Genomic DNA, 14,948 nt, shown 5'->3' with positions numbered 1-14,948 from the left:
CAAGATTCAAGATTTCTTTATTGTCATTGAGCATGACATGTCAATGAAATTTGCATTGAAACCCCCATGTTAGAAACAAGATAATAAGAAAGATTCTAAAATAAAATTAAGATACTAGAATAAAATAACCCAACATGCAATACAAATATATCAAAATGAAAATATACAAGCCAGATGTAATAGTTGTTTTTAGATCAACCCAAAACAATATGTTAGCTTGATGCTGACATACGTACTTACTGGCTTCATCAGTACATGGCTGAAAGCACATGAAACGTGAATGCTCTCAGCGGCTAAAACAACAGATTTGTATTTTTTGCTAGTGAGATTCAATCCAGCTGGGCGCGATCTTGCAAGAAACAGTTTAGATGACTTTTTTCCGTCGGTGGCTGTGATGTAGTGTTCCTCTAGGCAGTTGTATTTGCTTCAGTAGGTAGGAGGTGCGAGCTGAGAATCACCAGTGACATGTTTATGAATGTGTGACGAGTTTGGTGACAGAGGCAGACCTCAACTGCTGCTGTTAGGCCAACACAACGCGTGCACGTCGACGGAGACTGGTTAGTATGAAAACCAGCTGGGACATAACAGCAGCACTGGGCAGACAGTAGTGTCATGATTTGAAGTGTTGCTTCCTTCCAAATGGACACTGGGTAACATCCATGTTTGCGTGGGGATTAAAGGAGATTTGGGTGGAGATAGGCTTCAAGAGCTGAGGTGCGGGGAACATAAGAGAAGGTAGGCAGCTGGAAATGACCCTGTCTGATGTGGTTTTGATAAAAGCCAGTCATGGAGCAGACTTCTCTCTGAGATGGAATAGTATTGGCTGGTTCTGTCACTCTTTAAGGATAATTTCATATCGCCATTATGAAGATTTCTCAAGCAAATAGAATTTGCTTTACTGCCATAACGATCAGTCCACTAAAATTCTGTATCGTCTCATTACTGTACACCACAGTTGATCTCAGTGAATTGTTTGTCGTTCATCAAGCTAAAAAGCCATTGTCTTGTTTCAGGTTGTCAAATGAGAGCATTTGCTGCTGGTCCTAGTTTTATGTTATTGTAAGTTGAACATCTTCAAGTTTAAGACTGTTTGTCAGCAATTCGATGAAGAACTTAAATGTGTATGAAAATTATCCAGATCCACAATTTTGGTCCTCAAGCTATCACCTGTTTGTGTGAATCAGACAGATCCAGACATTTTTCATCTCATTGTCAGTGTAGTTATTAAATGAAGCTTTAAACATTGTCTTGCTTGTTAAATTTATGACCCTTGATGTGTGATGTAGCACCACAGCTTGTGTCCCTTTAAGCTTAACAAGCCTAATGTAATATTTCATAAAAATGTAATGTCATGTTCTGACATTGCAGAGGCCCTCTTCATTTTAGGGTAGGTGGGACGTCCCCATTGTACTGCTGCAAGAAACCCTGGTCTATTTTAGTCCAAATAGTTTGCAGGTAAAACTTTGAAGTTAAGTGAAGCCTGTTCTTTGATAAGAATGTGTTGACAGCAAGATCATGGATTAAAATTAAGGTAGTATATACAATAGATCTTCATTAAATCAAAACCAGTTGTCTCCATGACCATTAACACAGGGTACACATTTTAATTTATGTTCGATAATGAGAGTGGACAACTGAGGCAAACAGGACATTTCATCTGGAGACGTCCAGCGCTTCATCTAGCGTGTATTTCGCAGTACGGTAGTGCTACGCTGGCAGCTGCTGTCCTTGGTCCTGAACTTCAGATGAACTGTGCGGTTTCTCAGCTTGGTCTCATTGTCAGCAGTCTGTTTTTTTCTGTTGTCCAGTGGAGGAATGATGGATACAGTGGTGCTGAGTTGCCCAAAGAGTGACTGTATTAGTCGTGCGGAAGAAAACATTTGTCTTGTTTGGTTATATTCACCTCTCAAGCATGAATGTCTGCCACAGATTAGAAGTCACCATCTCTGTTCTTGTCATAAAACTCTATGTATTAGTCTCGGTAAGCTCTTGTTGACTCAGATTACAGAATCTTGTTAACCTAACAAACTGCATCACAGTTCTCTTGGAAGCTGTCTGTGACTCGGGACTCGACATCATCAAGTTTTTTAATACTAGTGCTGATTCCGTGCTGAAAATGTGGTACTGATAATGAACCAGTACTTTTGTTTTTCTCCAAACATTACTTCACTCTACAATTTTATGTACTGTAAAATCGATAACCTGCTCACACAACACACCAATTGTCAGAAAGTAGCTTCAGTATCCAGACACTCAGGTCAGTTTTACTGTTATGACCTTGTTCATGGGACTGAAAGTAAGTCAGTAAACACTGAACACAGTTGAACTGAACACACTCTGCTTGGTTGATTCCTGACGACAACTTGTCTCAAGTGTAATTATTGATGTTAACTTCTCACCACCCATGTGACTTTTTCTCCACAGTCTGAGGTGTTAGCCGTCAGCCCGATTCAGAAGGTCTGATTTCAGCTGGTGGTCTCGTCATCATTGAGTCCACCTGTCTTCTCTTTCACTGCAGACAGCGGCTTTGTTTGCACTGTGGGATGAGGTAGTAGGTTGTATAGTTTTAGGGTCACACCCGCACTGGGAGATAACTATTCAACCTACTGTCTTTCTTAAAGTGCCAAACACTCTTCTCAGGCGAGCCTCCGTGTCGTCTGAAGGCCAGTCCTCTGACATCAGTGTTGGCATGGATCCAGATGTTGCTCATACAGTGTGAGGTAGTAGATTGTATAGTTGAAGGGTAGTGATTTTGCCCTGTTTGGGAGATAACTATACAATCTATTGCCTTCCCTGAGGAGTGGAATTTCTTCAGTTTTATCAACGTTAACTGGTATTCATACACTATTTGTTCAAAGAGAGCTCTGTAAACCATTCTCACCCAGCATTGTTTTTGTTTGTTTTTTGCTCATATTGTTGATTCTGAGCAGCAGTGGTTTGTATATTTTGTATTTATGTAATAATTTTCTCCTTATTTTAGTGGCCAAATGCAATGTGCTATATGAAATTAAATAAACATAAATTCATGGTCAAAATTGTCTTATGCCTTTGTTTTGTCAGTGTAAACATGAAACTGAGCTTCATAATGAGCATAGTCTTCTACAATATGGGAAAGTATTCTGGAAGACGGCTTGATCAGCATGGTACTGAATACCACTGTCTATTAATGGACCGTCCTGTGTTCTCCATTTAAACTATAGGTGTGGACAAACTACATCATCCAATTGATTATACAGTTGAAATGAAAATTGAACATAATGAGCTTCATGAAAGGAGGATTTACTGCAGGACTGTTGTATGAACCGGCTGTAGTTTCAGGTCGGTGTACGTAATACGCAGCAAATACACGTATGTGTTGTAGCGTGTGAAAGGGTCGTTTTAACTGAAGCGGGTTAGTGTGTAACAACACGTTTAAACTGAGCGGCTCTTCCAGGGAAATACATTTTCACGACAAACACACCACTGTCACCCAGCACACCGGGGCTCGTGTCCCGTGACAAACTGAAGGTGAGCGATATTTTCTTCAACCTCACCTCAACTGCGGCCGTTTCACAGCATTAACCTCATGTTAGGGAGACTGGCGGTGGTGGTGGGGGGGCTCTGCGGTCGCTGTGATGAGAACATGAGCAGAGAACATCCGGCCAGAGCCTGAACGCCCGGTGCGTCTCATAGAGACGTTCAGGGGGCCGTGACAAAGCGTCTGGATTTGACGTTTCGGGAATAAGAACTGGACGGAATTTGCTTGGATATTACAGGCTTGCATCATGAAGCATTACAATAATGTGACATAACATGAAAAATCAAAGTACAAGTACCTAAAAATGAAGTTGAAGGCCTTGCAGCGCATTCTGCGTAACACTTCTAGCTGGTGCGGCCATTGTTCTGCTCAGCTGTTTTAACGAGAGTGACACACACACGTTTGTCTCACCCAGAGTACAACATGCTGGGAAGAGTTACAGATGTCAGTCAAGCTCAGTCTGCACCGAGCAGAGGTCCAATCAGCCGCATGGTTTCGTCCGACACAAGGCGACGTTTCTCTGCAGCTCTGCTGGGTTCACTGCACCCTGGCGGGGGTCCAACTGCGTCCCGCCAACAGGTCGATTCAGCCGCTCACCGCACAGCCTCATGATAGTAGTTACACAGCGGGGTCAGCAGATGGTGCTGTGGTCCTTTAACTCAAGCCATCGTCCCCGCGGTGAAGACCACCACGAAGCCTGTGAATCACCGAAGAAATAATAGTCTTAAATGCATCTGATCTGATGCTGACCACTAGTTGCTGTTTGGTGCTGTTACTGTAACTGCTGGACCAGACTCACTGTGCTGTGAATGCGCCTGTTTAAACAGACTTAAATGAATTTACCTGCTTTCTAATATTTTCCATTTATCAAATAAATAAGATTGGATAGATAGATAGATAGATAGATAGATAGATAGATAGATAGATAGATAGATAGATAGATAACAGTGAAGCGGTGGGAGGGGCGTTTATTGTTGGAAACTAAATAAAAAGGTGGCGGCACTGGGCCGTCTGTCAGACGTAAAGTGAGGTCCAGCGTCAGGGGGAGAACATGTGAAGAGCTGGAGCTCTGGCCGGCTTCTCGTGTCAGCTGTTCCCAGGTCTGCAGCGGTGAACGTGTGTCAGATAGCAGGACGGATGAGCTGAGCGTGTACCTGCAGGCTGAGAGTGTTTGAGCGGCTCAGAGGCAGATCCTCTGCAGAACACGCCCTGGTAGAAAAGGTAGACACACACAGACACACACTCACACACACACTCTCAGCCTGATCACTAACGGAGCCGAGCTGCTTACCTGAAAACAACAGCCCCAATGCTCCAGCACAGGCGCACACCACCGGACACCTACCAAATGAAATCAGGACGAGTGCGTTTCCACAAACTTTGGTTTGTCCCGAGGAGCTTTGGTCCCGTCTGCAGCCCGGAACACCTGGACGCCCCGCGGGACTCGCTGGAGGAATAAGGCTGGTTGTTGCAACAGCAGAGCATTAATACACCGGCTGGGCTGAGCACCATGAGTAGGAAGACACGGCGCTGGATTTTCCATTTTTTCCTGTGCCTTGGAATAGTGTATCTGAAAATCGGGTGAGTTTTGGGATGTCCTGCTGGTTAATTAAGATTCGAAAATGAAAGCAAGAAAAATGTTGCCGATTTTAAGATAAACGGAGATTTCAACAATGCTTTAACCTTTACAGACTTTTTAAGGGGCGCCCAGTTTGGGGCAATGGTCCTTTCTTCCCGTTCCCCTGCAAATAGGGTAGAGTTAGATTCATTAACCTTTTATTACGTCCATCGTGGAATGTCATCAGACCACATGCAGTTATTCTACATGCGCCATAAGTCAGAACGGTGTCTATTTTCTGATAATCAGGTCCCCAGAAAGCCCATGCAGAACTTCCATAGGAAAGTGCCGTGTTTTAACCTCTCATCTTCACCGCAGGGGTCTGTCATCGGTGGTTGCGCTTGGAGCGAGCATCATCTGCAATAAAATCCCCGGCCTGGCCCCCCGTCAGAGGACTATCTGTCAGAGCCGACCCGACGCGATCATAGTGATCGGAGAAGGAGTTCAGATGGGGATCAATGAGTGTCAGTTTCAGTTCAGACACGGACGCTGGAACTGCTCGGCCCTGGGGGAGAGGACCGTGTTCGGGAAGGAGCTCAGAGTGGGTATGTTGCTGTTTGAGTCCATTTTAACGAAAAAGGTCCATATTTACTAAATGAATTTACTGATTCTTTTTGCTAACCCGGGTTTTTATGTTGTATTTATTTAGTGCTATTTTCCTATAATATTCTATGGGATTCTGTGATGGGTTCAAAGACATCATGTTATTGCAATTTCTCACATGACAAGCAACTAAGATACCAGTTGAGTATCACCCTAAAAGTTACTGCAAAATTATTATTATTTCTTAAGGTAAGAAAGCTCCTAAATGCTTTTTATACTGAGAGCTCCACTTCATCACTGAGTTCTTGTCCTAAAGTGCAATAAAAGATGCTGTTGGAACATGTCAGCCTGCCTTGATCTTCATAGTTACAGTGTTCACAAGGTTTGTTTTTAACTAATAAAATAGTTATTACTGAGAAATAAGCTGGTTCATTTTCAAATTGCGGTATAGTCGTATACCAGCAGCTTGATAACTGTTTGTTGCTTGCACACAGTTGTGCAAAACATGTTGTCTTTGCTGTTTGCACTGTCCAAGCAAGCATTTAGGAAGTCCTGAAAAAGTTTTGAAATTGCTATAATTTGTCCAGAAATAGTCCAGAAAGGCATTCCTCTGAGGTACTCGACCTATGACACTTTGACAAATGTCTGCACGTCTGAAGCTCAGACTCTCTGCATCTGCTCGTGGTGGGAAAATAAGGCACATATTTGATCCTGTATGTGGAATAAGGCTCGAGGCGATGCTCGCTTGCTCCAAAGACAGGACTGCGGAAATAAGTGGAGAATCGTATTTAACACACTGGTATTCCACTGTCTTGTCCTTTAAGTTCACCCTGTCATCTCAGAGACAGATGCAGAGCTTGGGTGTCATTTTTCACGCCAAGTGTCATTAAGGATTACAGCTCACATCTTGTTTGAGCCTTTAATTTTTGCTGATTGCTGCACTGTACATGGCGGCCTTATATTACATTAGATTGCCTGAGATGGTTGTAGTATTAGCTGCAGCAAATATGAGGGCCGTCTGAATGAGTCTTCCAACCCACAGTTAAAAGCTGCGAGATGTGTAATTTGATGTGTGAATGATATAGGTTAGTATAAACAGTGATAGAGCTTCCTGTCGTGACATTTCATGAAGTGCTCTGTGATTGTAACGGTTCAGATGATACTTTGGCATCTTTTGTCTGATCATTTCAGTGTGTTTTTATCATGAATAAGTGCTGTTTTTCTCTGCTATTGCTATTTCACATCTTGTAACATGCAGACCTGCATGCTCTTTATGTACTCTCAGCTCAACCACCTTCATGTATGTTCATAAAATACTTTTCCCCCAAAAGCTTCAAGTTCAGACAAGTACTTTCTGCTAGGTTTACAAATTTACCTCCAGGTTCTGCAGCTTTGGCAGGGGATGCTTTAAGTAGAATGATTTTAGACTGCTGCTTCAGGCAAGAACTATGCTTCTTATGGATATCATCAGATATATTAAAAAAAAAAAAGATCATGTCAGTATTGCAAAATTCAAATTTTGCTCAAATGTAGATGAGAATCAGGCTGCGTTCCAGGAGACAGCAGGTCAGCTCGAGCGCCGCTCGGGTCCAGCTGCCCTACGCAGAGTCTGTCTGAATCCATTGTTTTCTTTCAGCAGACTGGAACACTGATAACTGACAGAATACATCGATTTGGGATTGTTGTTGGCAGTGGCGCAGCAATGTACAGTATTTTGGCATTGGGATCAAGTATCCTCCCCACCCACTGAGTTGGCTACTTGAAGTAACCCTCTGTGGGTACCGACTGCTTCGTTACTAGCTGTGAAGACTGAGCAGAGAGTTGCTTTAATATCTCAGCTTCACGTGTTTGATGCCAGGATGCGTCTGTGTTTGACGCTTTGCACTTTGCATGAAAGCTCAACAGTTGAGCTTTTTCAGTGTTAGAAGGAGAACCATGATCTTAAAAGTCTCAAGTGTTTGTATGGCAGTTTAATTGTTAAAGATGATGACTTTATCGCAGTGTTTTTGCAATGTACGTTCATTTTTGGATGCTTTCCACGTGTGCTCCAACAGGAATTATCTCCATTTTAATTAAAAAGCGTGGTTGACCTGAAGCACTTAGATTTATGGAGTGGAAATCCATCCATGTAGGGAGGCTCTGCATGCCTCTCAGACTCACCTCCACAGGCTGGATCCCAGTGTGACGGCAGCTGGGACAAGGGCCAAAAATGATGCCTTAACATGTACTGTTTATCTCCCACTGAATGGTCTCAAAAACATCCTAACCAATCAAAGGCACTCAGCAGATTGACTGTTAATTGGTGAATGTGTGAAGTCGTACTCTTAGATTTACAGACTAGTCAGAATCCTGCAGGTTCTTTATTATAACTCATCATAAAGACAATGAAACTGACCTGCTTCAGAGGAATCAGTTTCCCTCCATTCCAAACAGCTCCATTATATTTTCTGCAAGATTCAGTTCATCCTGAAGTTTATCTGTTTTAATGGAGCTTGATTAATGAATTGGACTTGGCTTGGCTCATGTATTTTATGATTTGGTTTGAGGCAGCTATGCCAGGTATGTAAGGAGGCTTGACAGTGCCTGAAATAGTGAATCCTGTTGTCAGCAATTGTGATTAAAAATGTCTTTTCTCTTTATCGCAGGCAGCAAGGAGGCTGCGTTCACCTACGCGATCATCGCCGCCGGAGTCGCCCACGCCGTCACTGCGGCCTGCACCCAGGGGAGCCTGAGCGGCTGCGGCTGCGACAAGGAGAAGCAGGGTTTCTACAACCAGGAGGAGGGCTGGAAGTGGGGCGGCTGCTCTGCTGACGTCCACTATGGCCTGGGTTTCTCGAAGGTGTTTGTGGACGCCCGGGAGATCAAGCAGAATGCCAGGACTCTCATGAATTTGCATAACAATGAAGTGGGACGCAAGGTATGTTTATTACTCTGTTGTCTATTTATTTGAACAGATCCAAAAATAATCTGCAAGAAGAAGGCAATAAGAAAATCGGTACCAGTCTGATATCAGAGTGCTCTTTTTTCCAAGTTTCAAATCTGCATCCTGCACTGCGTGGAACTCCTGGAAACAGGTTTATGTAAGGCAACACGAGGCCAGAGATTACTGGATCACTAAAAACTGAGTCGGCAGCCTGCCTTGACTGAATGAATGCAACCGGCCACAGAAAGACGGAATTTTATTATGACACAAAAATACTGTTCTTGACGTGGATTGGTCGCATCACGGCTGATACCAAATCCAGCAGATCAGATCAGTGCATCCCCAGCTGACTCATGTCGTTTCGCAAACACATTCACACTTACAGCCAAGCCAGAGCGTTCAGTTCAGTCCACGTCAGGCAGCTCTGAATGCTGTCGAGGAATGAATTGCTGATGTTGAACCGGTGACTTGACTGGGGAACATTTCAGCAGGTCTGAGACTGTCAGACTCGAGTCACTCGTGACAATGGCACAGTGATAGAGATCATGAATGGTTAGAAATATAATAAAATAAGGAGCCACTGAGGACAAAGTGTGGTCAGATCCTGCAGCCATTTAGAGAACACAGGTAGAGTCCGGATGTAACCGACAAGATGCACAGTGAGGCGGACCCAGGACTGTAACCCCATGAGAGTGCATTAGCCAGACTCTAAAGTTGTTTAGCAGTGGAGCCAAACAACAGATCAATAGAAACTGCAGGACCATCCGCAAAATGACCCCACAAGAAAGCAATCTGTTGGAAAAACTGCAGCAGGCCCGTGGTAGATCAGTGCAGGTCTGAGGTAAACTTCTAAAAATACTACACTAATGCTGAAAAGTGTTTCGATTTGCTTTAAAGGTTAATGAAAACATACGTGCAGCTCTCGCATCCTCTGTATTAATTATATAGAAGCAGATTAATAGCAGAGCTTCCATTAGCGTCCCACAGCAACATTAAAGGAATAGTTCATCATTTTGGGTAATGCGCCCAAAATGAGGGTTAGATAAGGAGTTTGTTACCTCTGTCATGTCTGTAGGCTAATAGCCAGTTAGCTTAGCTTAGCATAAAGACTGGAAACAGCCCTATGCTGGCTGAGAAGTTTGTAATCTTATGAAAGATATCTTAACGGGTCATGGAGACAAAATGTATCCAACAACCAAATTCCAATTATATGAGCATGTCAGTTTTCCCCATTGTGCTTTTAGAAGATAGTGTGTAAGCTGACGCTGGAAGGGACAAGCTGTAAACACAGAACTATCAGTACCTGCAGTACCGTTTGTAATGCTAGACGTTCAGATGTTTTCTCTCTGAAAACATCTTCTGTCTTTTCTCTTTGGGGAAATATGCTTTTCACCAGAGAGATATACATGAAAATGTGTATTTTGAGGGAATATGCTCGGATAGATTTCATGTCATCGTGACAGGATGTGTTCCCATTCAGCAGGAGAAAGGGGAACTTTCATCTCTGGACCAGGCTTCATATTTGAGGTCTGGCATCAGTCTGAATGTGATACAGTGTGTGAATCTCCTAATATACGCTTACTGAAGTGATACCTCTGTAATTACTGTAGTAAGGCTTTCATGTTAAATTGGAGATGATGTCAGTGTGTGTTTTGAGTACCATCCTTCAAATTTCTTGAGAAGAACAAACAATAGTGCAAAAGGTGCCACGGGAGGCTTACAGGGGTTCTGTTAGACAAACAATAGCAGCTTCGTTGGCATTTCACTTCCCTAAACTTAGTGAATTAAATGTTCGTCAGGTCTTGGGGGCATGACCACGCTAAGCTGTGTGCATCCAAGGCTTTTGACAATTGCTCCACAAGACTCCTGAAAGTCTGAGGCCACATCAGAGTGGAAGAATTAAAAAGCAGGGTGAGGCTTCTCTAATGCCAGCGAGGGTTCCCACTCAGCGAGGAGGAAGGAGGGTAAGCTGATGTCATTCAGCTCCAGGCGCACAGAGAATACCCCGGCTGCTTCGCCAAACACATCCAAAGGTTCCACTCTCACCCTGAAAAGGCCTTTCACCGCCGCCAGTCTGCTCGCCTTGACGTGGTCTCTGTGGTCACCACAAGAACTCATAAACGACCCGGCTTCTGTCTGAATTCATCACCTTTACAGATCCATTTTATTCTACCCGCAGAAAGGTTTGTGGTCACACCGCCTGCAGATCCATAAAACAAACAGATTGGAGAACAAAAGGTGCTTTAAACTTTGACCCTAAAGTGTTTGCAGAATATATACATGCACAATATTTAGGCCTCTTAAATTTTGTTGACTTGAATGATTAAATCCAGGTTAAAAAAAGACCAAAATGTGGCAAAAAATTAGATGTAAAAAATACTGATTTCAAAACCATTGCAGATTTTGTAATTCACTTAGAGACTCGATCACTTGATTCTCCCCATTTTTGATTAATTGTAAACATTTATTCAGTATATTAATGATAGTGAATCAGTGCTAATTGTATTTCTGTTGCAGGCTACACAAAAACATTAGGATGACTGGTTTGTAAAACTTGATGAAATCAACTCATTTACTACTTTGAAAAAAATCCTGATGTTGATTGGTGAAAATCTAAAGATCTAAGATAAAACAGCCCAGTTTGTGACACTGGCTGTCCATTAAAAAACATAGACTCCGAACACAAGCTGAGACAACTCCGATGACATGACTGTGACATAACCTGGGTTGTTTTCTCTGACTTGACAAAGCTCCTCCAGAACCAAGGATGATAGAATACAACCGTTTTCTCACACTGAGTAGTGCTCCTCATGTAGACTTATCAGTGGTGTAAAATCAGTACAGGAGCACAGAGTGTGTTTGTGTGTCAGGCCACATTCATATTGTTACATCTCATAGTTGCTTCGCGTCTCATATTTCTGCTATAGGACATGCGGGCCATGCATGGAGCTCGACAGAGTCCATGCTTTTGTATGAGCGTGCTTCTTTGAAGGAAAGGCACATACATACATAGCTAGTAGCCATAGGGTGACATACTGTAGCAGCTCAGGAATGCTTCCATTCATTTGGAATGCTAGAAAACTTTTGTCTCAACCTGTTGAACTATTCATGCAATATGTTAGACTGAGTATTTCTGTGAACTCGTATGTTTCTCGCCTGCTCATTGTGGGGAGGCAGCAACAAACACATTGTCAGAGACAGCATGAACTGTCAGAACTTCTTTTATGGTTTGACAGTGGAGGTCTGATGAAGGCGTGGTAGACTTTTTGATTTTAAACAACGATCTATGTAAATATGACTGGATTTCAGTCGAGGGTTGTACGTCTTTGCTCTTTTCAGCCTGAAACCTCGCTTCACCTGAGCTTGTCCTTCGTGTTGCAGGTCCTGGAGAAGGGCATGCGCCTGGAGTGCAAGTGTCACGGCGTGTCGGGCTCCTGCACCACCAAGACGTGCTGGACGACGCTCCCCAAGTTCCGCCAGCTGGGATACATCCTCAAGGACAAGTACAACCAGGCGGTGCACGTGGAGCCGGTACGAGCCAGCCGCAACAAGCGGCCCACCTTCCTGAAGATCAAGAAGCCGCACTCCTACCGCAAGCCCATGGACACGGAGCTGGTCTACATCGAAAGGTCGCCCAACTACTGCGAGGCCGACCCTTTGACCGGCAGCATGGGAACGCAGGGCCGCCTCTGCAACAAGACGGCTCAGCAGCCCAACAGCTGCGACCTGATGTGCTGCGGTCGAGGATACAACACGCACCAATACTCCCGCGTCTGGCAGTGCAACTGCAAGTTCCTGTGGTGCTGCTACGTCAAGTGCAACACCTGCAGTGAGAGGACAGAGGTGTACACCTGTAAATAGAAGTATTTATTGGACGCGTACTGAGACACACAGCCAGACCGGACCGTGTGTGAATGTGTGTGCATGCGTCTCGTCGATGTATTTCAGAATAAGAGTCCTCTGAGGCTGACAGACACACACGGAGCGACTGCCTCGACTCCTCTGCCGTGTGTTGATTATACTGATGCCAATGGACATCTGCCATGACACTGGACTCCACCTGTGGGCTCATGAGTCGTATTTTATTGTAGAATTTGAATGCCATTTCATGCTCCAGGCCTGACCGACCTGCAGGCCACGCTGGTCTATTGCATGACTCACCTCAAACAGTGCTAGTTTTTTTTCTTTCCTAGACTAATAATTTATTCAATGAGAAAACTACTGATGATTTTGACTAAATCTGGTCAGGTTTTAAGATGGTGTAGGTGCCTTTTAGTGACAAAATATTCAAGCGCACTTAAAAGCAAAAGGAATTTTATTTTTATTTTTTATTTTTTACCAAGACAACTGACACACTGGAGCTGAAAACTGAAACTCGACTGAAAGGCATGTTTGGGACCCTGCAGCTTCTGTGCATTAAGCCTAGCAGAAGAACATGAAACTACTGATCCCGGGCTTGGTATGATAGTGTTTTGGGTTTTTTTTCGATGTGTTTTTGTTCCCTCTCCCCAACAGTCTGCTGCTAGTTGTCTGGAAAGTTATGGGGTTTGTGACTGAGCAGCCATTTTGACTCCTCAAGCTAAGCTGACGCCACCAGAAGCAAACGCGAGCTTCCAGACAGAAATTCCCCTGTATGTTGTTTGATAGAATATATTTTGTAAGAGATTATTTTTATATAATATTTTTTTTTAATTTATTTTCTATCTCCGTGTAAGATATTTTCCCTTAACATTTCTAACTGTTCAGTTACTGAGTGTCTGAAAGAGAAAATGACCCACTGAAAGCCTGTTTTCAGAATGTGCCTCGTTCCTCAGCAGGAGAATATGTCAGCATTATGCTGATGTGGCCTTGTGAATGTCAGAAACATGGTTTCACCTTGCCATGCTGTGTATGGACGTTGTTGCTTGTGTGACTCAGTGCTATCTCTTGTACAGGGTTTCTCTGAAAAGGTAAAAGGTGTTTTCGTGGTTCACGATCCATATTCTAAAAAACGCTAGTATCTGCTGCAGCATTCGCCTTTATGATTGGAACAAAGTTAAACAACGATTCATATGTTAGCCAATAAAAGATACAGCTCTTATGAAGGGTTAACTGCGCGGTACAGGAGTGATATGTCAGTGTAACAGTTGGTCCTTTGCTAGTCTCTCCCTGTGCATGGCTGTAATCTCTGTTGTCTAAAAAACATCACTGTTTCAGCCTCGACCAGCCGCGGCCACTCCACCGCTCTCTTCTGCTGAGCTGCAAATATTAAACCTGCAAACGTCTTCAGTGGTGAAAAACAGAAATAACAAATACATCTAAATAAATACTATATTAAGTGTCGGCATGATGTTGTGTTCAGAGGCTGGATTTAAATCCTTTGTGTGAATACAAATGAGATGAGATTATTTAAGTTGAGGGAGAGAGTCTGGGAGCTATGCTTTCATGTCAGATCTCTGTTAGAGTAATGAGTGATCCACAGATATGCAGTTTGTCCTTCTTGTCAAGTCTTTCTCTAACCAGGGAGGGCTGGGTATCATTTCATACAAACATAGTTTGACCTTTCATGCCTTTTATTAGAGAGAGGACAGGAAATGAGGGGAGATGTGTGACATAAAACAAGGATGTGCACCTGCAGCACCTGGATGCACCAGCTGAGTATCATTTAACATTTTTTGCTGTCACTGTGTTTCAGTATCAATACAAAATAAAAGAAATACTGAATAGAACAAGATGAAAGTTTTGATTTAGATCGTGAAATAAATAAACGACAGACCAAGCATTCACTCACAACCTTTTACAGTTTTTCATACGTGGTCCAATGGATACGCTTCAGCCAGTACTCAACAAGTATAAAGTTTAATACCCAGCCTTAATACTTACATTTAAAACAGTCAGACGTACCTCTACAGGGACTGTAGCAACCCGTTGGGATGGTGCTGCATGGTGACAGGTTGATTATGGATGGAACAGGAGGGGGTGTTACATGGTTACGGCTGCAGAAACCCTGCAGCTCTCTTGTTTGGTTATTATAAAGAGAGTTTCCAGTGAAGCGTCAGTCAGTGCTGACGCAGTCCTCATTAAAGGTTGTTCTTGTATGTGACTGAACTGATGAAATGATATCACCCGACTGCTGTAGTGCTCTTAAAGCAGAGGCCATTGTTGTCTGATTTCATGTAAAACCACGTTGTCTTTTCATGCGTCTTTGGTTAATAAATGTTTTCTCAGAGTTAACAGAAGGAGGTCATTTTGTGTTTTATACACATGTTTCAGGTTTCATCATGGGGACTGATCAGGGTGAAGTGTGTGTGATCGGTGTCACAGCAGTGTGTGTCTCAGTGAGCGGTGGGAGTGTGGAGCTGCCGGCT

The 14,948-nt window shown here is 43.4% G+C and overlaps 1 protein-coding gene across 1 annotated transcript; it reads left to right on the top strand.

Annotated features, from left to right (window-relative positions):
* Nucleotides 1-4,847: 4,847 nt before the first annotated feature.
* Nucleotides 4,848-14,729, top strand: LOC121614991 (protein Wnt-7a). Its single transcript, XM_041949110.1, has 4 exons — nt 4,848-5,098; nt 5,454-5,680; nt 8,324-8,595; nt 11,983-14,729. Exons 1-4 carry the CDS (start codon nt 5,028-5,030, stop codon nt 12,460-12,462), a joined length of 1,050 nt encoding a protein of 349 aa, XP_041805044.1. The 5' UTR covers nt 4,848-5,027; the 3' UTR covers nt 12,463-14,729.
* Nucleotides 14,730-14,948: the final 219 nt, after the last annotated feature.

This window comes from Chelmon rostratus, chromosome 2 (assembly GCF_017976325.1).
Source record: "Chelmon rostratus isolate fCheRos1 chromosome 2, fCheRos1.pri, whole genome shotgun sequence".
In the NCBI taxonomy this organism is placed as follows: Eukaryota; Metazoa; Chordata; class Actinopteri; order Chaetodontiformes; family Chaetodontidae; genus Chelmon; species Chelmon rostratus.
Note: the sequence above shows the minus strand (reverse complement) of the source record. Positions and strands in the feature narration are given on the sequence as shown.